Source organism: Peromyscus eremicus, unplaced genomic scaffold, assembly GCF_949786415.1.
Source record: "Peromyscus eremicus unplaced genomic scaffold, PerEre_H2_v1 PerEre#2#chr22_unloc_1, whole genome shotgun sequence".
NCBI lineage: Eukaryota > Metazoa > Chordata > Mammalia > Rodentia > Cricetidae > Peromyscus > Peromyscus eremicus.
The window spans coordinates 6,003,144-6,027,033 of record NW_026734286.1 but is presented as its reverse complement, the minus strand read 5'-3'; the positions used below and the strand labels follow the sequence as shown (position 1 = coordinate 6,027,033).

At 50.3% G+C, this 23,890-nt stretch overlaps 1 protein-coding gene across 1 annotated transcript in view; it reads right to left on the bottom strand.

Moving 5' to 3' along the window:
- LOC131900691 (long-chain-fatty-acid--CoA ligase ACSBG2-like) overlaps window positions 1-23,890 on the bottom strand; it is a 43,122-nt gene that overhangs the window by 3,798 nt on the left and 15,434 nt on the right. Inside the window, exons 3-11 of the mRNA XM_059252011.1 lie at window positions 22,229-22,458; window positions 18,498-18,586; window positions 17,982-18,102; window positions 17,140-17,223; window positions 13,863-14,012; window positions 10,499-10,675; window positions 2,384-2,565; window positions 2,063-2,296; window positions 377-594 (exon numbers count right to left, since the gene is read on the bottom strand). Coding sequence (XP_059107994.1) covers window positions 377-594; window positions 2,063-2,296; window positions 2,384-2,565; window positions 10,499-10,675; window positions 13,863-14,012; window positions 17,140-17,223; window positions 17,982-18,102; window positions 18,498-18,586; window positions 22,229-22,458 — 1,485 coding nt within the window. The remainder of the gene's footprint in view (window positions 1-376; window positions 595-2,062; window positions 2,297-2,383; window positions 2,566-10,498; window positions 10,676-13,862; window positions 14,013-17,139; window positions 17,224-17,981; window positions 18,103-18,497; window positions 18,587-22,228; window positions 22,459-23,890) is intronic.

Genomic DNA, 23,890 nt, shown 5'->3' with positions numbered 1-23,890 from the left:
TCATAGTGGTCACTACTGTGATGGAGCACACTGGAGCTTTTTGTGGAGTTGTTTTGACCTTCACCCTGCAGCCCAGGACAGCCCCGGGCTGCGGGTCTCCTGCCCCAGCCTCCACCCAGGGCTGTGTTGACAGGGCGGGCCCCACACCATCTTGGAAGCTTCTCTCACACTTCGTGGCCTCTCCTGGCTAGCTCTTCTAGCCTCTCCTCTGCTCGGTAAAGCCAACAGAGCAGCTCCAGTCTTACTGCAGGGGCACAGGTCGCAGGTCTAGAGCAACCTGCCCCAGTATGACTGGAGGGACCCCGATGACCCGGGAGTGCTGCTTTTCTGTGTCCCGAGCACACCTCATGCTCTCTGCCCCAAATGTGCCTGGTACCTTTGATTCGGCCAGTGATGTAGAGGAAGTCCTGGCTGTCCATGCGGCCCATGTCCCCAGAGTGCAGCCAGCCTTCATCATCTAGCATTTCCAGCGTGGCGTCCTCCCTGTCCAGGTAGCCCATGAAGACGTGCCGGCCCCATATGCATACCTCGCCCACGCCATCTTTGTTCTGCTGGTACAACATGTTCTTGCAGCCATTTATGACCTTGCCACAGCTGCCGGGGATGTGATGGGGGGGGGGGTGCGTCAGAGACAGGGTGGTGCCGCCCTGGGTCCTCCCACACCAGCAGCCCAGAGTCCTGATGTCCCTCGGCTGTCCCAGTGGCAATCGCTCAGGTTCTCCACATTCTGTGTGCCTGGAAGCCCCACAGGACTGGAAGTTGTTTCCACATCCACTCTGAAGACCACCACATCCACACCTCAGGATGAACCACCTCCCCTACGAGAACACCGGGGACAGAAGCCACGTGACAGCCAGGACGGTGGCATAAAATGCCACAAGCCGGAATCTCCTTGGAGAGGGAGTGTGTGGGGAGCTGCTTTCAACCTCATGAGACGACGCACAGAAGGGAAACTGAGGCAGCACTTTGTGTCCATTGGCTTGTAGAAACGCACTGGGAGGTGGACACAGGAGGTTCATCCTCAGTCCAGCCATCAGTGTGACTACTGTCTTGCTAAAATGATGGGACATGGGTGAAGGCCACACGCAGCTGAGGTGGACCCAAGGACACCATCAACTTCCAGCCACTCCTTCTCCATTTCCTCTTCATCTCTTCTGCCGTCTTTGTTTTTAGCGTTATTGTTATTTGGGCCCCTCAGTGGCATTCTGCACGCTGGCAAACCTCAAGCAAAAGCAGAAAGCCTGACATGCAATACTGTGGCAGGAACAGCGTCATGAGACTTAGCCAAAGGATTTTGGAAGAGGTTAGCCTCCAAGGTAGAGGCTCCCCGCAGTGCGCCTGTGTTAGGATTACTGCGGCTCAGCCCTGCAACCCAGTGAGCTGAGCTGTGCAGAAGCCACAGAGGAGCTGTAGAGATGCCTGAGATGGAGGACAATGGGGTTCTGAGGTCACATGACATATAAGTGACACTGGGGGAGAACCATGTGTCAGGCAGCAATCTCTTCCTCTGGACTGGAACATGGCCTCCTGGAAGGAGGCTTCTTAAAACTCAGGAAGTAATGGAAACTCACAAGTCTTGAGAAGTTCCTGAAACTTACAAGGCCTCAGGGCCCAGCCCCAGATTCCACCAATGGTAACATTCCCAGGGAGATGCTTGGATCTGTCTGTGAAATGTGCAGGGATTTTGGATGTGTCCCAGGCTGCGGTGGTTATGTAGGTGATGCGCTGCCTTTGAGTCTACATGTGCTCCTGTCAGTGACCCCTGACCCGTAGTCTAGAAATCACCCCAATAAGTGTGTTAAGCTGCACTTGGGAGGAAGTGCTTCTTTGGTATTTTTAGCGCTCTATCAGGTCTTCCGAGAAAAGTCACACAACATGATAGATGGTTCTAGAACAAGTGCCCATCCCAGAAGGCTGTGTGATAAGCCAGAGAACTGAGGCTGGGAGGCTGGAGAGGCTCTCAGGATACCCAGGCCCAGGATGTGTCTCGGCCAGTGGTCACCACCCCCTTCACGCCCTCACCCCAAGACACTGGGGACCTGGGGCTGCAGCAGCCTGGTACCTCAGAACTCTATAGAGGGTCCTGCTGGAGACCGAGTGGGGTCCAGAGCTCTCAGTCATCCCATAGATCTCTCCAATAGGCATGTCCAGACCGAGGAAGAACTCCGAGACATCCTGGGAGAGGGGCGCGGCCCCACTGTAGAAGGAGTGGCAGTGGTCCAGGCCCAGGGAGGTCCTGACCTTCGCGAACACGAGGGCCTTGGCCATGCGGTAGTTCATGGGGATGTCTCGCTTCCTGGGAAGGGCATCATCAAGGAGACCCAGCTGCAGGTGGCAGAGCCTCCTCCGTGCCCCCACACCCACCGCAGGACACACTGCCTACCCCAGCATCCGCTTGGTGTTGGTCTTCAGGCCGAGTATCTTCGCCCAGGTAAACGCCTTCTTCCTCAGGCTGGAGGACCTCGATACGTTTTCCTTGATGTTCTCCTGCATCTTCTCCCAGACACAGGGCACCCCCAGGAAGACAGTAGGCTTCACCTCCTGAAGAGTGTATACCAGGGTGCCCTGCCCGGGGCAGAGCGCCTTCAGGAGCTGTACATGTCCCTCTCCCTTCCCCCAGAGCAGCCTTTGGACCAGGCATGGGAACAACTCCCTGGCTTCACAGCAGCCAGTCAGACTCAGATCCATTCACCCCCACGCATGCATGTTTGCAAATACATGAGTATGCAAGTGTGTGCATGTGTGAGCACATGTGTGCATGTGTATATGTGTGTTTGTGTATATGCACGTGTGTGCATGTGTGTGCAAGAACATACAAACCAGTCCACAGACATTTTACATTTATGATCATCTGCTTTCAGCACCTGTCTTATGAGTAGTTCCCTGCAGCTGGGAAAGGATATTCATGTACAAAAGCAAACAGTCATGCCTGTCTTACAATTGTACTTCTTACCCAACATGAAAATCAACTCTAAATGAAGCTAAAAGCAGACAGCATATAGAGGAAAATGGGAAACCTTTGTCATAGCGGAGCGTGGGGGAAATCCATAACCCGAACCTCATCAAAGCCAAACTTCCTTCACGCTTCAGAAGCCCGTGAAGGAAAAGCAAAGAGCCAGAGAACTGGGAGAAACATTTAAAGATCACGGCACCTGGTAAGGATTCATTACCTGAACATGTAATGAACGCTTAAACATCAGTGTGATTAGACATACAAAGAAAACGTTAAATGCAAAAGATTTGAACAGAGATTAAATCCAAGGAGTCCTCCACCTCCCTTCAGAAAAGAGCAACCAGCTGGGCGGTGGCGCACGCCTTTAATCCCAGCACTCGGGAGGCAGAGCCAGGCGGATCTCTTGTGAGTTCGAGGCCAGCCTGGGCTACCAAGTGAGTTCCAGGAGAGGCGCAAAGCTACACAGAGAAACCCTGTCTCGAAAAACCAAAAAAAAAAAAAAAAAAAAAAAAAAAAAAGAAAAGAGCAATGACATCAGCCCTCCCAACGACATCAACCAATACGGTAAACCAGACACAGAGGGGGGCTGTGATCAAGACATATTGTACAAGAAGAACAATGAAAAAGAAAAAAGGGAACAAACATTTGAAAAAAGAAAGAAAGAATGAGATCCAGGCAGTCAGTGAACCCATGCGAAGATGTTCGGCGTCACTAAAATGAAAGAAATGTCGGTGAGGATGGTGACCGTCCACTTCACACCCTGAGACCTGAGTGGGTGTGACACTTGAAAAAATGGAAATGTGACTTGCATTGGAAGGAGATGGAGTAGCGGGGAACCCTGTCAACAATCCCACACTTGATAAAGATGTCTGAGAAGGGGAAACTTTTGAGACCCTTGGGTCAGTGGAAACACATGATACAAAGATCTGGGCACCAGGCTCTGTGTTGAGCGCTTACCCTGCATCCCATCCCATTCTACAAACAAAACGCCAGCCACCGCACACCGGAGGGCAGGGGAGGAAGGCCAGTGTCCAGCACCTGAGGCCTGGCTGCCAAGCAATCCCCAGAGACCTGCTCTGCTCCACAGCACCAGGGTTACGGCATGCAGGTGGCCACACCAGCTTTTAACATGAGTGTTGGGGATTTGAACTCAGGTCCTAATGGTTGTGCAGCAAGTAGATGTCCACAGTGTCAGCATCAGCTCTACTGTCTGTGGTATGCCCTGCCCCCGGGGCCCACGGGAGGGAACACGTCCCACCGGAGACGTCATGTTGAAAACTTCAGTGCCCTGGTAATCTGGATTGCTCCTGGCCATGTGTGACTTCTTTATCCTTCACTTTCTTTACGGCACTCCTGTGGAGGTCAGAGGACACCTGGAAGGACTCTGTTCTTTCTTCCATTGTGTAGGGACTGGGGATCAAACTCGGGTCCTCAGGCTCCGTGTCTGTGCGTCTACACACGTCACTGTTCCCGTGACCCCGACGCCTTTCTTCTTTCCTCTTTTACCAGCACTTACTGTAAATTTAAACTTTAATACAAATTAAAAAGTAACAATAAAGCCGGGCGGTGGTGGTGCACGCCTTTAATCCCAGCACTCGGGAGGCAGAGCCAGGCGGATCTCTGTGAGTTCAAGGCCAGCCTGGTCTCCAAAGCGAGTTCCAGGAAAGGCGCAAAGCTACACAGAGAAACCCTGTCTCGAAAAACCAAAAAAAAAAAAAAAAAAAAAAAAAAGTAACAATAAATTAAGGATCTTGAGAAATCAGATTTTCTGGGTGATCAGGTGGCTCAGTGTCCTGACTAGGGTCCATACGGGAGGAGGACAGGAACTTCAGCAGGGGACTGAGGCCCACACGTATGCTGTGTGATTGCACATGTATGTATGGCATCTGTGTGTTTACATGTTCATATGTTTGTATTTATGTTTGCCACTGTACGTAAATGTACACTGTGTTTATCTGTATGTGTGCGTGTCTATGTTTATCATTTGTATGCATTTTTGGTTAGTGTTTTGGCAACTTGACACAAACTAGAGTCATTTGGGAAGAAGACTCCCAATTTAGAAAATGCCTCCACCAGATTGGCCTGTGGGGCATTTCCTTAATTAGTGATTGATGGGGAGGCCCAGCCCACTGTGGGTGGTGCCATCCCTGGGCTGGTGGTCCTGGGTTCCATAAGAAAGCAGGATGAGCAAGCCATGGAGAACAAGCCAGTCAGCAGCACCCTCCATGGCCGCTGCATCAGCTCCTGCCTCCAGGTTCCTGCCCTGTGTGAGTTCCTGTCCTGACTTCCTTCAGTGATGGAGTATGATGTGCAAGCATAGGCCAAAGAAACCCTCTCCTTCCCAAGTTGCTTTTGATCAAGGTTATTGTTGCTCTTTTGAGGGGCCCACCACCCAGCTCCCAGATAAATCACTCATGGAGGCCTATTCTTAATTATCAATGCCCGGTCTTAGCTTGCCAGCTTTCCTTAATTTATCCTGTCTACCTTTTGCCTCTGGGCTTTTCCCACTCTCTTACTTCTGTAAATCTTACTCTTACTCTGTGGCTGGCTGTGCAGCTGGGTGGCTGGTGCCTGGAGTCCTCCTCCTCCTCTGGCTCCTAGCTCTTCCATCTCTTTTTTTCTCCTCCCAGATTTCTCCTCCTATACATTCTCTCTGCCTGCCAGCCCCACCTATCCTTTCTCCTGCCTCCCTATTGGCCGTTCAGGTCTTTATTAGACCATCAGGTGTTTCAGACAGGCACAGTAGTAACACAGCTTCACAGAGTTAAGCAAATGCAACATAAACAAAAGTAACATAGCTTAAAAAATATTCTACTACATTTCCCTCCTTTTTGTCTAAATAAAAGTTTTAACTTTAACATACTAAAACTACATACAACAAAACAATTATCAAATAGCAATTACATTTACAATATTCTGTCCATTTGTAGTTAGCATATTCAAAGAAAATAATGCATTATCTATCCTATCTTAGTAAATTCAAAGTTTTACATCTAACTTACTTTCTATCATAATTCAGAAAAGCTGCAATATAACTATCTAATCTTCAACTCCATCAAAGACCCAGAAGGATGTAATATTATCTAACAACAGAGACATTTGGCTGCCTGGGCAGTCACCTAAAGTTCCTCTGCAATGCTGGGGCATCTATCTTCAGCTTACAGGTCCAGAGTATCTGGCATACTTTTCAGTGAAGCAGGAATTTTGGAGAACTGTTCTGCCTTGTTTTGGCAAAGTTCAACAGTCTTTTTCCTGTGTGTCCTGCATGTCCAGTCTACATAGCACATTGTCAGCAGTCAAAGGCAAGAGTGTGGGCCTTTGACTGTGAGTGGCTGCCGCCTTGCTTGCCGACCTTGACCAGATGTCCTCCCTATTCAGATTTTCTGTGGGTTTCCATCTCACCTAACATTCTACCTGAGGTTCTTTGTTCCTGTATCCTGCATTTGGTGTAAACAGCTTAGATGCAAAAATGTAGCAAACTTCTGCCCTCCGGGGATCCGCCATTGTGCTGTAAGCCTATATTTAAGGTTTCCTCCCTCTTTCAATAAACGGCATTCGGCTGACATTCGGCTTTCAGCCGTGGCGAATAACTCACTGTCTCTTGTCTTTATAACTCGCTGTCTCTTGTCTTTATAACTCACTGTCTCTTGTCTTTATAACTCGCTGTCTCTTGTCTCTATTTTTTAATGCGCAGCCCCTCGCTCGGACATGGTGAACAGGTGACAGTAACGCTGGCGTTACTGTTACACAAGAGCAGTTTCTTTGCCCAGTGTTTAACCTTGCCACAATGAAAAACTCCACAAGGAGTTTCTTCAGTGTCCATCATCCTCTCTGAAGTAAATTAGTGCTCCCAGGAGCAGATGTGTCTCATTGACATGAAAAACTTTATGTTAACAAAACATTTTAAATGCCATATTCTGCAGGTCTTTGAAAGATTTGAAGACCATCTATCTATCTAGACATAGATTATTATCTAGAAAGCACACCTAACATATCTACAAATTTGATTATTATAAATGACTAATCACTAACCTATGTTTCCTGATTATCCTATATAGTTTATAATGACAGCTTTCAAAAACTAGAGCTTCACATTATAGTTTTAAATGAACTGCATAGGTACAATACCTCAAACAAGAATAGAAATATATATACAATATGTTGTAACAAAAATAACCTTAAATTTTTATCAATATACAAAAATCCTTTAAACAAGAGTAGAAACATACAGTGTAACAAAACTAACTTTAATTTTGTATTATATACTATATTCCCCTAAATGAAAACAAACATCCATAACCCACCAAATAAATAATCCCCCCAACTCTTGGGAATATGGGTGTAGTTTTCTCCATACTGCTTCCTGCTGTCTGTGGACAAAGTATCTTTAGGGTCCCAGAGAGAAAACTGTGAGATAATGACCAAATGTCCTGGGAAGACCAGCAGTAAGCTTTGCTGATAGATATCACCTGTCAAGTTTCAGGAGGTCTGGCCTGATCAAACCTGATCTGTATTAACCCTGAAGGAATCCACAGCCTCTCATCTCCTGTGTGAACAAATCTCCAAAGCATTTTTGATTTCCATTTGACAAATATATTTTTTGATTTTTTAAAAGTTAAGGCATTCCTAAAGTATATAGGCTGATTTATTTCAACAGTCCCTCTTTCAATTCCAGGTCTCTTTGCAGCTGTCCTTTGCTTCTCAACAATCAAAAAATTCAAAATCAACACAATAACATACAGACTCCCTGTGTATTTCCCATCTTATGTGTTTTTTTCTTTTAACTCTCTCTTTAAAGACTTTATTTTATAAACTATTCATTTTTTATGACCATACCCTTTTTCTTTTCTTAAGCCTACACACATTGTTAAACACATTGTAACCTGCTTAGAAGTTTTTCTATCTCGACCCCTTTATTGCACATCTTCAGCCTTTTTGACCATACAAGCAAACCTCAGACTGCTAGCCTACACCTGGATCCTCGAGTGCGGCTCTCAGCCAGCTCCAGACCGCCAACGCTTGCACCGCGGCAGGTGTTTTTACTTAGTTTTTTGCTCCTACTTAACATACCAGCTGCTCAAGGGCTCAGTGACCAGCAGAAACTGTCCAGCAGAAACTCTTAAAGGAGCTATATGTATATTTTTTCAGCTTTCTCAGGCCCTACATGGAAATATGAGCCTCAGGTTGGATGCCAAAATGTTGTTTTTTTTACTCTTTTGGGGGGCCCGCCACCCAGCTCCCAAATAAATCACACACCAAGGCTTAGTCTTAATCATCAATGGCCGGCCTTAGCTTGGCTTGTTTCTTGCCAGCTTTCCTTAATGTATATTATCCCGTCTACCTTTTGCCTCTGGGCTTTTACCACTCTCTTACTTCTGTAAATCTTACTCTTACTCTGTGGCTGGCTGTGTAGCTGGGTGGCTGGTGCCTGGAGTCCTCCTCCTCCTCTCGCTCCTAGCTCTTCCATCTCTTTTTTTCTCCTCCCAGATTTCTCCTTCTATACATTCTCTCTGCCTGCCAGCCCCACCTATCCTTTCTCCTGCCTCCCTATTGGCCGTTCAGTTCTTTATTAGACCATCAGGTGTTTCAGACAGGCACAGTAACAGCTTCACAGAGTTAAACAAATGCAACATAAACAAAAGTAACATAGCTTAAAATAATATTCTACTACACAAGGTGTTTTATCACAACAATGGAAATCTTAACTGCGATAGTGTGTTTATATAAAACACATGTATGTTTGTGACTGTGTTTATGATGTGTGTGTGTGTGTGTGTGTGTGTCTGAATGTGTGGACTGTGTTCATGTGTGTTTTTCTGTGTTCACATGCACATGTATATTCATTGATGTTTGTTTATATGTGTTGAGACCGGCAGATAATGAGCAAGAGGAAGAATAAAGACAGAGGAAGAGGGGGGCTGGAGACAGCTCACTGGTTAGAGCACTTTATGCTCCTGCAGAGCACACAAGTTTGGTTCCCAGCAACCACACGGAGCCTCTTAACTGCCTGGGACTTCAGCTCCAGGGGAACCAGTGCCCTCTTGGCTACTAGGGACACCAAGTATGCATGGGGTACATACAGACATGCCATAAGCACTCATAAACACACAGACAATGATATGTTTTGAAGATGGAGGAAGAGCCTACAAGCCTAGGAATACAGGCAGCATTTTCTAGAAACTGGAAAAGGCAGGAAAATGGGTCTCCCCAAATGCTCCATGACAACCCAATCCTGGTGACAGCTGAGCTGAGCTTGCCCACAAGCACATACATGTGCTGAGCTTGTGGCCAGTGTCCACCTTGCAGGAGGACACCAAAGTTCCATGTCTTTGTAGTCATGTGGGGCAGCTGTGGCCTGACTTCTGCTCAGAGCTCCCTGGGGGTCTGCTGGGGTTGCTCAACCTTCTTTTCCTGGCTTGGTCCTCTCCCCTGCCCCTTGCTGGTCTCACTTCCTTCCCATTTTTATCCGACTGCAGTAAGTTAAAACCCATCTCAGGCTTTGCTCCAGTTACCCCGACCTGGGACAAAGGAAGCAATAGCAGCCCCGCTCACAGTGGAACACTGACAGGAAGAAAAGCCCACGGCACAAATGCCGCCTGACAGAAAAACAAAGGCTCCTGATAACTCCGAGAAACGCTAAGGTGCAGCAGACAGGGCTGGGCCTTGTGGTCAGCCCCCTGTTGCAGGAACCGAATCCTCTAACACATAGGGAAACAATAGATGATGAATCAAGAAATAGTAACATTATATACACCACAAACACTGGAACTGAATATGAAAGAAGTCACCTGAGTATCTGAACTAAGTCTCGCTTAAGGGGTAAACTGTAGCACAGGAGAGGCAGTTTCTAACCTGTAGACTTATTTTATTTTATGTGTATGAGTTGTTTTCCCTGCACGCGCGCCATGTGAATGCCTGGTCCCACAGAGGCATTGAATCCTCTGCAACTGGAGTTACAGAACATTGTGAGCCACCATGTGGGTGCTGGTAATTGAACCCAGGTCCTCTGAGGAGCAGCCGGTGCTTCTCAGGCCAGACTTGAGCCTAGGGAATTCACACGAGCATGCGTGTGAGTGCACAGCCCCCCGCCCCCAACACACGTGCATAAGCATACATGAGTACACACGGGTTTTTTAAGGGAGGAACTCACAAGACGGCTCAGTGGGTAAAAGCACTGGCAGATGACCTGAGTTTGTCTTCCACAGGGTGGAAGAGAGAACATACCCTAAAATTTCCTCTGACCATCATGTGCACACCACGGTGCACACCCCAATAAACAAATACATGCAAGAAATATTGAAACGACGCAGACTTTCATCGCCACTGCGGCCTCTCCCTGAGCTTGTTTAGGGTACAGCCTACACAACCGCACTGCACATCAGGATAGACTAGGAAAATTTACCCAGCTGTTTTCAATGCTGCGGAATGGAACAGAGAATGAAGTTGGAGAAAACAATTCTTAGACTTCTGGCCTGTCCGGTGGACAGAAGCTGTCTGCTCCCCAAAGGCCACCCGATGCTTGGTGGGGCCCTCACCCAGCCTTACCCTGAGTGCATCTGGTTGAGCAAAGAAAGTGAGTGCCCCGACCTTCAAGGGCATCCAGATGTCCATCATCTGGGCTGCAATGTGGCTGAGGGGCAAGTAGCTGACGATTATCTCCTGGCTCCCTGAGGCGTAGCTCAGATCCAACTCGCGCTTCATGGCCCCTGCGGTCCATGTGATCTAGAAAACAAGGTAATTCAGAGCTCTGATGCCTTACCCGAGGACCACTGTGCACATGTGTGTGCATGTGCACACATGAGGAGGCCTGAGACAGATCAGTTTTCTTCAACTGCTCCCATCTTACTGTTTTGAAATTTTATTTACTGGGGCTGGAGAGATGGCTCAGTGGCTTGCTGCTCCTGCAGGGGATCCATTCAGCTCCCTGTACCTACATGGTGGCTCAGACACCTGTAGCTCCAGCTCCAGGGGATCACCTCTTCTGGCCTCTAGGGGTACCCACAGACACCTGCTCACTGTCTGTCTGTCTGTCTCTCTCTCACACACACACACAGACACACACACAGACACACACACACACACACACACACACACACACACACGTTTTCTTAAGATATGTATTTCCCTGTGAGTGCATGTGCACCGTTGGGACAGGCTCTCTTTTCGAAGTGGATACTTGTGGTCTGCGGCCAGGACAGCCTGGCAACCCTGTGTCTCGGTCCCACTCCCAGCTGGAGTGACAGGGTCATGCAACGCCTGGACAGCCAAGCGGGTGCTGGGCTCCAAACTCCACCCCTAACCACTGCACCGTCTCTCCAGCCCCCTCTGCCTTGTTTCTCAATACAGGGTTCCTCGCTGGACCTGGGGCTCAATGATTTGAGTAGGCTGCCTGGCCAGGGACCCCCAGGACCTTCCTGTCTCTAATCCGCTGTCACTGGGAGTCCAAACTATTCACCAGCATGCCTGGATTTTTATGTGGGCGCTGTGGATTGAACTCAGGACCTCATGCTCGTGTGGAGAGCATTGCACTAAACCCCAGAACACGGCCAGCTTTTCACGTTTGCAACACACTACTGTCACCATGCGAGTGGACACAGCAGGGTCCCTAGGACTTGGTGGTTGGCCAGTCTAACAACAAGTGAGCAGAGGGTTCAGCGAAAGGCCCTGTCCCCAAAAGAAGGGGGAGAGTGACTGAGGAAGACACGCCCCAGACGCGTACCAACAGAATTCCAAGTGTGTAGAAGCATCCAGCAGGCAGGAGGAACGAGGCTGCGGGATACTGTGTTGTGATGGTTCATCTAGAATGTCAACCTGCAGGCGTTGGGAAACAGCTCGGCTGCTAAAGCTCTTTTCACACAGGAGTGAAGACTGGAGCTCAGATCTCCAGAACCCAGACCATGTGAGTGGAGTCCTAGTCAGGGTCACTACTGCTGTGACGGAGCACCGTGACCAAAGCAATGTGGGGAGGAAAGGGTTTGTTCAGCTTACACTTCCAGGTGACAGTCCACCATTGAAGGAAGTCAGGATGGGAACTCACACAGGCAGGAACCTGGAGGCAGGAGCTGGTGCAGAGGCCGTGGAGGGTGCTGCTTACTGGCTTGCTCCTCATGGCTTGCTCAGCCTGCTTTCTTATAGAACCCAGGACCAGCAGCCAGGGATGGTCCCACCCAACATGCGCTGGGCCCTCCTCACTGATCACTGTTATGAAATATATATTTTAACTGGGCAAAGATGTGTTACATTTATTCATGCTGAAGAATATGACTTGAACTATGTAAAGGTGTGTTACTTTTGTTTATGCTGCATTTGTTTAATGATTTAAGGATGTGTGTTTAATTATGTGAAGATCTGTTGTATCTGTTTCACCTTGCCTGCCTAAGGCACCTGATTGGTCTAATAAAGAGCTGAATGGCCAATAGCTAGGCAGAGAAAGGCTAGGCAGGGCTGGCGGGCAGAGAGAATGAATAGGGGGAGAAATCTAGGCTGGAGAAAAAGGAAGAACAGGGGAGGAGGAGAGAATGAGGGAGGTGGCTGGGGCCGGGAGCCAGGGATCCACTGGTCAGCAGACACAGAGCAAGAAGGGGTAAAGGCCTGAGGCAAAAGGTAGATAATGGGAAACAGGTTAATTTAAGTTAAAAGAGCTAGCCAGAAAAGAGCTAGGATAAGGCCGAGCATTCAAACCTAATAAGAAGTCTCTGTATCGTGATTTGGGAGCTGGTGGTGGCCCAAAAGAGAAAGCGGGGTCCAGATGACTAATTAAGAAAATGCCCACAGGCTTGCCTGCAGCCCAGTCTTACAGAGGCATTTTTCCGAAGGGAGGCTCCCTCCTCTCAGATTCTCCAACTTGTGTCAAGTTAACACAAACTGTCCAGTGCAGTGCGTGTGCCGTGACCTGCAATCCCAGTCTCGTGGAAGGTGGAGACAAAGGACTCCCAGAACAAGCCGAACCTGTGATCCTGGGCCTGAATGGGAGGCCTGACTCCATGTACGGGTGGAGAGCAGTCAAGAAGGACACAAGGACGAGTGTTGGCCTCCGCAGACACCCCCACACACGTGTTCTCACACTCATGTCACCCCAGCACTCGGGGTGGAGGCAGAAGGATCAGGAGTTCAGGGGCATCCTCGGCTACACAGCAAGTTTGAGGCCAGCCTGGACTACGTGACACCCTGTCTCAAAAACTAAGAACAAAATAAAATGAACCAATCAGGCCGGTGAAATGTCTTGGTGGGTAAAGTGCTTGCCCCGCATGAAGACTGAGTTCCAATTCCCAGAGCCCATGTGGTAGTGCTCACCAACAATCCCAGGCTCAGAGAGGTGGGCAGGAAGGTCCACGGCCATCCAGCCTTCCCTGATCACTGAAAGACCCTGTCTCAAAGAATCCAAGATAGATGCCCCTGAGGGACCACAGCTGAGGTCAGGCTCTGGCACACATACACACACACACACACACACACACACACACACACACTCATAGAGACATGCACATGAGTTTTATTTATTTATTTTTTTTGGTTTTTCGAGACAGGGTTTCTCTGTGTAGCTTTGCACCTTTCCTGGAACTCACTTGGTAGCCCAGGCTGGCCTCGAACTCACAGAGATCCGCCTGGCTCTGCCTCCCAGTGCTGGGATTAAAGGCGTGCGCCACCACCGCCCGGCTGCACATGAGTTTTTTAAAAAAACACCCACCAGATAAAAACCAGGAAACCAACTCTCATTTCACAGACAGGAAATAGGCACGGTACCATCAGTTTTCTTGCCCAAGATAGCCCAGCTTGGCTTTGGACCCAGGTCTACTTCCAAGTCCCCAGCTCCACCAACTGTCCAGTTAGTTCCCCATGGGGGAAGGGCCACACCAACCTCACACGCTCCTCCATGTCACTCTGTTTTGCCCAAGGCAGAGGTGCTTACATTGTCATGGCTCAGCATCACCCCTTTGGGGTGCCCCGTGGTGCCCGAGGTGTAGATGAGGACTGCACACTGGTTGGCCTTCTGGCTCAAGATGATACGATCCAGCTGCATGGTGGGGATGGCGTTACCCAGCTCCATGAAGTCATGCCACTGTGGATGGGAAGGTGGGTGGAGGGTGGGGATCTGGCTGGCTCCTGCTCAGACCCTGTCCCACTGGCTTACCCCAAGGCATGTGGCCAGATGGTAGAGGAAGGGCCGAGCACTCAGAAAAGCCCAGGACTTTTCACACCTCCCCGGGGCCTGTCAGCTCAGACAGACCTCAGCTATGGCACAGAAATGCTAGCCCCTCTCTGGCTGGCTGTGCTGTGGCCTTGGACAATCAATCTCCTGTTGTCTCCTGACCGGCCCTCTGGTGCACATGCTATCCTGAAGGACAGCATGGGCTGTAAGGAACAACAGACTGACCCTCAGATAGTTAGAATTACATTTATTTACTTATTTCGGGGTGCATGTATGAGGGGACACATGCCCCAGTGCACCTGTAGAAGTCAGTTCCTTCCTTCCACCATGTGAGTTCCTGGGTTCAAGCCCCTTTACCTGCTGAGCCCCCTCGCTGGCCCCACCTCCAGGAGTCAATGACCCCTGAAGGGAGCTCCCATTCCAGGCTTTCCTGAGCTCACGTTGTCAAGGCTTCCCCACTCCAGAAGTCATCCCTGATGGGATGAAGCCAGAGTATCCCATCAATCCAGGACTGGCTCTACAGAGCTCACAAAGGGGAGTGCAGACGGAACAGCCGGGAAGGCAGGGGCTGAGGGGTGGGGACTAAGAGCTAGGAGATTGGTGACATAAAGCCCAGAGGACAGAGCCTGGCTGCAGCCCTGCCTGAAGCCAGCTTCCTGAGCTGCAGTTGAAGGGGCTGGCAAATGACCTTCCTTGCTCAAGACACTTGGGGTTGGCCTTGTTTTGATTTGTTTTGTTTCGAGACTGGGTTTCTCTGTGTAACAGCTCTGGCTGTCCTGGAACTCACTCCGTAGACCAGGCTGGCCTCTAATTTAGAGACCCGCCTGCCTCTGCTGGGACTAAAGGCAATGGCACCCTTGAGGTTCAGATGATCTTTCCAGGGCAGCTAAGCAGATTGAGGCCCTAAAATGTGTATTCTTAAACTGACTCTTAAAACTGTAGGCTTGAACCCCTGTCATGGTGGCAAGTCTTTAAATCCCAGTACACCGGAGGCTGAGGCAGTAGGATGTGAAGTTTTAGGCCAGCCTGGGCTGTGAGTTCAGGACTAGCCTGGGCTACATATCCAGATCTAGCTCCACTCCAAGCTTATAGGGTCTCCCATCCACTGCAGAGTAGATAGATACCTTGCTATGTAACAGAATCATCCCCTGTAAGTGTCCCGGTTAGTGAGCCGGTGGGAGTATGGCATAATCTATGTATTGACTTGTTCCTACGGGAGAACGCTGCTGCCACCTAGTGGCTGAAAGCCAGAGGCAAGGCTCAGCATCACACTGCTCCAGGACTGTCCCTGCCCACGGGTCCTCTGCCCCAAGTTCAAGAGTGCCAAGTCTGAAGAGTGTGGTCAGGGATACTTCTAATTAAGGAGGCTTGCTTTTGCTTTTTCTTCCTTCTCAAAACTCTTCATTAAAGGTTAAAGAACCCAGGATCTCTCATCACACACCAGGCAAAAAGACGCCAGATATCTATGTCCCCAGCCCCTCACTGGGGATTCTAGGCGGGGCTCCACCCTGACCACGCCCCCAGCCCCTCACTGGGGATTCTAGGCGGGGCTCCACCCTGACCACGCCCCCAGCCCCTCACTGGGGGATTCTAGGCGGCTGTTCTACTTCTGAGCCAAGTCTTCAGGCCTATTCATTTTAGTAGAGGGTCTTAGTTGTTGCTCCAGCTGGCCTTAAACTCCCAACTCTCCCGTCTGAAGCTTCCTAGTAGTGAAGACGGCGGTCCTGTGTCCCCAGCCTTGCTTCAAAGATAAATTTTAAGGTGATCCAAGACTTAAGACACTGTTGCTGTAGTGACGGGAGCTCTCTAGTGACCTGTGATTGCGGGCTGGCGCCTGAAAGATCCAGCAGCTAGAGGAAACTGTGGTGGTATTGTGTTCCCCAAAATATTGTGCACCCTAATAAACTTATCTGGGGTCAGAGACAGAACAGCCACTAGATACAGAGGCCAGAAAATGGTGGCACACACGCCTTTAATCCTAGCACTCCAGAGGTAGAGATCCCTCTGGATCTCTGTGAGTTCGAGGCCACATTGGAAACGGCCAGGCATGGTGACACACGCCTTTAATCCCAGGGAGTGATGGTAGAAAGGAAAGGTGTATAAGGCGTGAAGACCAGAAACTAGAAGCCTTTAGCTGGTTAAGCTTTCAGGCTTCTAGCAGCACAGTTCAGCTGAGATCCATTGGGATGAGGACACAGAGGCTTCCAGTCTGAGGAAACAAGATCAGCTGAGAAGTTGGCCAGGTGAGGTTAGCTGGGTTTTGTTCTGCTTCTCTGATCTTCCAGGATTCACCCGAATACCTGGCTCAGGTTTGATTGTATTAATAAGAACTTTTAAGATTCCTGCTACAGGAAACATTTATAAATCTGGATACACATAATAGATTATAACTTGGACATAAGAAAAATATTGGAATTTAAAATAATGACTTATATGTTCAGAAATTGTGGGGAGACTAAATCTTAAGTGTTGCCACTAAAAAGATTAAGTATTTTCATTTTATATTTATTTGTTTATTTGAGACAGGGTCTCTCTATGTAGCCCTGGCTGACCTGGAACTAACTCTGTAGACCAGGGTGGCCTCGAGATCCACCTGTCTCTGCCTCCTGAAAGCTGGGATTAAAGGCGTGTGCCATCACTCCAGACTTGTCCTGGAACTCTCAATCTATACCAAGTTGGCACAAAATAATGAGTTCCGGCCTTCATCTACTGGTTTGGGGCTGAGGGATCACAGCAAGGACAGGAAACAGCTGCCACTAATCACCCCAACACTGTCCCTGTAGCCACGCCCACTTTCCTCAGGGGGCCCCACCCACTCACCTGTGTGGGCCTGTCCACTTCCCTAGAGCGGCCCCACCCACTCCTGTAAAGCCCCACCTTACACAGTTCCTCAAGGAGTCCTTGCCCACTCACTCACTGCGCATGAACCTCTGTGGCCCCGCCCACTACCTCGGCCAGGCTCCAGCTCCTCCCCTCCTCCCGGCCCCGCCCCTCCCACAGGCTCCACCTCTCTAGGCCCCGCCCCCTCGTCACTCACTGAGTACAGGTTCCTGACGTGTTCCCCCAAGGGCTGCTTGTACTGCACGATGGCTTTCACAGGCTCCATCTTGTCCGGTGGAATCTGAAAGAGTTCCCTGTGGGCTCAGGGTACTGGGACGCAGGTAAAGGCGCCTGCACACGGTGACAGAGCAGCGCCGACCCCACAAAACCCTCCTCTGCCCTCCACACACCATGCCATGCGTGCACCCGCACACGATACATACATAAATAAATGTATTTTTTTTTAAAGAAAGTAATTTTTTAAAATCAAGGCTGGAGCTGTGCTCAGTGGGCAGAACATTCACTGGGCATTCACAAAGCCCTGGGGCCTGTACCCAGCACCACATCAATTAGGTGTGGTGGCACACGTCACCCCAGCACTCAGGAGGTGGAGGCAGGAGGATCAGGAGTTTAAGGTCATCTTCAGCTACACAGCGCTCATCTTTTGAGGCAGAGTCTCTCACTGACTGACTGGCCAGGGGTCCTGTGCCTGCTGACCACCCACTGTGATGACAGGCCTGTGCTGCTGGGCCTGGCTCCTGGCCTGGGCACTGGGGAGGTTCTGCTTCCGAGCACCCTCCCTCCAGATCATGCTGCCAACCCCAGGCAGGTGCTGGGCACCTGTGCACGTGTGAGAGCGAAAGGTGTGTCTGTAACATCTATTAAAAATAGAAAGTAAATGTTCCAAGAACAGCACTGGGGTTACCGGAGCCTCGCCATGCTCGCCTCTGCACACACTCTCAGACGGAGGCTGAGGAGGAAGCTAACAGGCCTGGGAACCCACCCTGCTCCGCGCCTCAGACGGCGGACCCAGCACCCACTGGGTCGAGGCCCACTCACCGACAGGATTTTCTGCAGCTGTTGGTCATTCTCCACCAGCAGAACGTTCACTCTGGCATGCCCAATGACGTACTGGCAGGCCTCGGCTGAGTTGGTGGCGTAAATGCCAACACAGAGGCCCCTGGGGACACAGGACCCGCTTAGTCCTGCACAGACTGAGTGCTTTGGAAAGGATCCATTCTTTCCTAAAGATCTTTTGTGTATGTGGGTGTTTTGTCTGCACGTCTGTCTGTGCATCCCGCATGTGTAAAGGGTCCACAGTGGCCAGAAGGGGACATCGATCCCTCGAGTTGGAATTACAGATGGTTGTGAGCTGCCACATGGGTGCTGGGAATCGAACCTGGGTCCTCTGCAAAAGCAGCCGGTGCTCTTCCCAGAATTTATTCTTTTTCATAAAGTTGCCTCTGCTCATTTAACTTTGGTGGCCTTATCCTCAATATTTGTGTGACTCCCAGACCCAACACTCAGCAGCCAGTGGCAGTGGTTCATCAACACGACCCCAAGGGTGGAACATACCCAGCCAAGATGGCTCCAATGGCACCGATGACCCACTCGCTGGAGTTAAAGCCCAGGATGCCGACGCCATGGAAGCGCTGCAGGCCGAGCTGGAGGGAGCAAAACCAGAAGGCAGCAGCCATCAGCTCCTGGGCATGTCCACTCCTACTCAAGGTCTGATCGTGAGGAGGCGGCTGCACCGAGCTGCACTCAGTACCATGAGCTCGCTCACCTCCCTCCGTGCATCCACGTGGCACGGAATTCACTGCTTTAGCTGTTATTTTTTCAGTGTGTGAGTCAGGCTAGGAAGCACATCCACTTGGCTGTACAGCCATTTCTACCATCTGCTTCCAGAACCTTCCGTTTTCCCCACATCAATCTCCGCCCCCATTTGACACTAACTCCGTCCCTCCCCAGGCCTTGGCACCCACACCCCACTTCCTGACGCTGTCAGTCTGATGGCTCTAGGAACCCCTTGGGGTGAGATCCTGCAGTGTGTGTCCTCTGTGTAAGGTTCATGTCACTGAGTCCTGTCCCGGGGCCTCCACGTAGTTCCTTGTACCAGGTTCTCCTGTTTTCAAGGCTGCAATGATATCCCACAGTACAGACGCATCACACTTTCTTATGCACCAGAACTGGACACTTGGCTGGTGTGAACAGTGCTGTAGTGGATACAGATGTATGAATGTTCTTTTAAGGCCCCGATCTTGACTCCTCCGAGCACATACTTAGAAGTTCTGGGTGGTCTGCCAATTCTATATCTTATTCATAGGAAATGTGTATGAATGTTGTGCATACCTGTGCATGTGTGTGCACACAGAGGGTGTCCTCAGGTGTTACTGCTCACATGCCATCCATCTGGGTGTATGGGTGTGCAGGAGGCCGGGGCAGAACCTCACATTTTCCTCTGTCCCTGTGTTGAGACAGGTCTCCCACTGGACCAGGCCAGTGAGCTTTTGGAATCAGCCTGTGTTCACCCACATGCTTGGGGGCTGCAGGAACATGCAGTCACAGCTGTGAGCCTTTGGGATGAGCCTCTGCTCACCCACTGGCTAGGGGGCTGCAAGAACACGCAGCCACACCTGGCTTTTGACATCCGTTCTGGGGACTCAAGCTCAGGTCTTTGTTCTTGCTGGGAAAGGTCCAGGGAGTGTGGCCCCTCTGGGGAGCATGGCCCCAGTCCACACCTTTATATCTTTTCAGACAAGGTCTCATGCCTCTCCCTGGAGCTCACCAGACAGGCCAGGCTGCTGGCGGGGAACCCAGGATCCACCCTTCTTCATGTCCTTAGTTTTAATTATGAGGATGTGTGTGTGCATGTGGGTGTGTGCGTTTGCATACAGCTGCCCACGGAAGCCAGAGGTGTGGGTTCCCTGAAGTTGTAGGTGGCTGTGAGCCACTGCTGAGAACCAAACATGTCCTCGAGTGGGAAGAGCGAGTCCTTAGCTCCTGAGCCACTGCTCTGGCCCCAAGCTTTAAAATTACATTTAATTACCATGATGTCTGAATGAGAATGGCCCCCATAGGTCCATATGTCTGAATGCTTGGGCCCAAGTAGTAGAACTGCTTGGGAAGGGTTTGGGGGTGTGGCTTTGTTGGAGGAGGGGTGTCACTGGAGTGGGCTTTGAGGGTTCAAAAGTCCACAGCAGGCTAGTCTCACTCCTTCTCCTCTGCCTGTGGAGTAGGCTGTAAAACTCTCGGCTACTGCTCCAGCACCACGCCTGTCTGCTCCCCACCGTGGTTGTGGACTAAGCCTCTGAAACTGTAAGCAAGCCCCCGATGAAATGCTTTCCGATATAAGAGTTTCCTTGGTCATGGCGTCTCTTCACAGCAACAGAACACTGACTGAGACAGGAGTTGGTAACGGGGAGCAGGGTACAGCTGTGACAGGCCAGACCACGCTGCTTGCTGGTGGGTTGTGGACTTCGGATTAGGAAAGTGGCTGGACGCTTTAAGTGGGCCTTGATGGGCCATCCTAGGAGGATCTTGGAAGACAGTGGTGCTGGCAGACTATGAAGGCCTAGCTCAAGGAGTTTCAGAGGGGAACAATATTAGCCACAGGGCCAGAGACCATTCTTAGGATATTTTGGTGAAGAATGTGGCTGCTTTCTGCCTAAGGCTAACGTGAAGAGATCTGGACCAATGTGGGCAAAGGAGATTTCAAGACAGCCTAATACTGACGGTGTCATGTGGCTGTTAGTGATCTAAGCAGGTCTACAAGGAGAAGAGTGAGCAAGGCAAAGAGAGACACAGAATGTGCACTGAGCAGCATCAGGAAGCGTGATGCTGGGGCCAAGTCCTGTGCTCGAGGGCAGGAGAAACTTAAAAAAAGCCTGATGCTGGGAATGGAGGATTGGTGTCTTCAGTCCTGCAACCGAGAAAAGAACGGAAGGAAGGCTTGTGCAACGAAGCAAGCAGCAGTGAGTCAAAGCGCATGCATGCATGCGTAGGTCTGGGGTGGCCGGGCCCATCCCACGCAGGCAGCAGGACTTGGCAGCATCAGCCATATGGTTGTGGTAGAGTCATAAAGGGTACAGGAGTGGTCATGGAATCTCTCTGTGGTTAAGGGAAGCCGCCAAGGCCAGGCATGCGGCAGGAGAGTCCCTGCATGGAGGCTGTGAGAGTGAAGCCTGGATTGCACTGGAGGACCCAGGATGATGGCGATGCCAGAACTATGGGATACCTGCTGAGGAGAGGGGCAGGTCAGGCCGGGAACCAGCCCGAGGGAGAGAAGTGTGCGGTTGTCACTGAAGCCCAAAAGCGTAGAGACCCAAGAGCCTCCAAGCTCTCTGACACCGGGTGACAGGATACTGAGTCCCCATCCGGCTTCGGCCCTTCTTGGTGCATCTTTGCTCACTGCGCCCTCTTCCCTGCCTTTTGGAATGGTAATGTAGCTATGAGTCACTGTATGCTGGAAGTATGTGATCCCCGCTTTGATTCTACAGTTAAGAGACTGCCTTGGGTCTTAGGAGAGACTTTGGATTTGAAACAGTGTTAAGACTGTGGCAGAAGACTACGTGGACTTCTAAAGTTGGGCTGACGCATTGCATTATGATATGGCCGCAAGCCTAAGGGTCAGGGAGTGGTGTTTGAATGAGAACAGCCCCCAGAGGCTCATGTTTGAATGCTTGGTCCCCAGTTGGTGGAACGGTTTGGGAAGGATTAGGAGGTGTGGTCTTGTTGGAAAAGGTGTGTCACTGGGGTGGGCTTTGAGGTTTCAAAGGTCTTGTGCTCTGTCCCCAGCTTCCCACAGCATGTAAGCTCTCAGCTACTGCTCCAGCAACATGCATTCTGCATGCTCCCCACCATGATGATCATGGACTAACCTTCTGAGATTGTAAGCCAGACCCAATTAAATGCTTCTTTTTATAAGTTGCCTTGGTCATGGTGTTTCCTCAAGTAGCCCAGGCTAGACTCTGGCTTGCTCTGTTGCAGAGGATGACCTGGAACTCCCAGCCCTTTCCAGCTTGAGTGAGGGTAACAGGTGTGCACCACCATGCCTGGTTTTTGTGGTACTGAGGATGGAGTGCACACATTGTACACACCAAGAGACCAATCTGGTTGCTGAGGTTCCATTCAACTTCTTTTTAACATTTTGTTTGTTTTCTGAGGCAGGTGGGGTTTCAGTACCCCAGTCTGGCTCAGAACTTAGGGCCCTCTTGACTCAGTTCTCCGCATGCTGGGATCCCAGAGTCTGCCACCCCACTCGATGGACCACTGCTTCTGAATGGCTGATGGAGGGAGCTGCTCACCTTGATCAGAGATCTGGCTGCCTTGCGGCACGCTTCATAGAACTGGCTGAATGTCAGTGTGTCCCACTTTTTGCCGTTCTTCGAGGCCAGGGCTGGGTACGCGCCAAATCGCTCAACAGACTCCTGAAAGAGCTCGGGTATGGTCATCGGGGTCTCATGGCCTGGCCCATGTCTGGAGAGCCTCAGGAGCACCTCTCCGTCACAGTGAGTGTTCCACAGCTTGAGAGGAGCTGTAAGAGTCACAGGCATGGGTGGTGCTGAGGTGGAACTGGGGACTCTCTATACACTGGGCCAATTTTTTGTTTGTTTGTTTTTGTTTTTGAGACAGGATTCCTCTGTGTAGCCCTGGCTGTCCTGGAAACGGAGCCAGGCACGGTGGCTCCTGTTGATCAGCTCAGTGCTCAGGGCACTCCATCAGGCTCAGTCAGTGAGGGCTTGCTGCACATGCATAAGGATGAGTTCAGGTCCTATGCGCCCAGGTTTAAAAAAAAAACAAAACCAGGAGCAGCATGGTGGTCTGATGGGGGAATGTCTTTTTGTATGTTGTGAAAATATGTTGCTCTAGTTGGTTGATAAATAAAGCTGTTTGGCCAATGGTGAGGCAGAATAGGGTTAGGCGGGACATTCCAACTAGACAAAATTGCCAAGTGCTGGCACATGCTGGCTCCCGAAAGCCATTGGATCCCTGTTCTAAGTTTGGAAAAAAAGGCCACGTGGGCTAGTGCATGCCCTGCCAGGCCATCAGTTAAGCCTTGTTCAAAGTGCTGCCTAGAAAGACAACCAGTCAGCTGACTGCCCCCAGGTACCAAGAAGCAGGGGGACAGACAAAGACTTCCAGCAGACCTAGGCTTGGCCACAGGCTTGCAGGGAACCCAGATGCAGCATGGAAGTGATCCATTCCTTTCCTTCTGGACACCAGAGCCTTTGACCTAGTCCTGGGAGTTTTGGGGTGTCACCTCTCCTTGTTTCCCAATTGTCGGGGTAGGGAGGACAGCCTTACCCACCTCACCAGACTGAATTGTATTTTCAGGGTTACTTAATGGGAAAAGATTTTCTAGCTAAGACAGGAGCTTTCATTTCATTGCTCCCTCCATGTGCCTCACTCCAGACCTGTCAGCAGTGCTTCTCCTCCTCATGCACACAGACAGGGCCCTGATCTCTGCCTTGTCCCTAATTCCAAAGAAATAAGTTCTCATGCACCACAAGCTTTTCTCTTCCCAGTTCCCTCTCCTAATTAACTGCTCAGCTAATGGCTGCTTCAGACCATCACAGAACTGGAGTCCAGAGGTCATCAAGTAAGAAACTGTAACAGCTAAAAGGTATTGACACCCCCAGACCCAAAAGCATCTGGGCTCTACAAAAACAGACTTTAAAATAATCTGTCTCTGATAAAGCTTAAAACATGTTCCAATCTCTCTGTCTCTCTCATTAACACTAACCAATATAAACAGACTACCATAGTCACTGATTTTCTCATGGCTGCTTCTTAACATGTTCAAAATTTTCCCAAGCTCCAGAACCAGCTTAAATCCATCTGGACAGGTCAGATCTACTTCAGGCTTTTTCTGTCTCACCAGCATCCTGTCAGACACAAAAGCGGCCAGGGTGCCAAGCCAAGAGGGATGGATGGCTCTAGGGCAGCAGGACAGGCTAACCCACCAT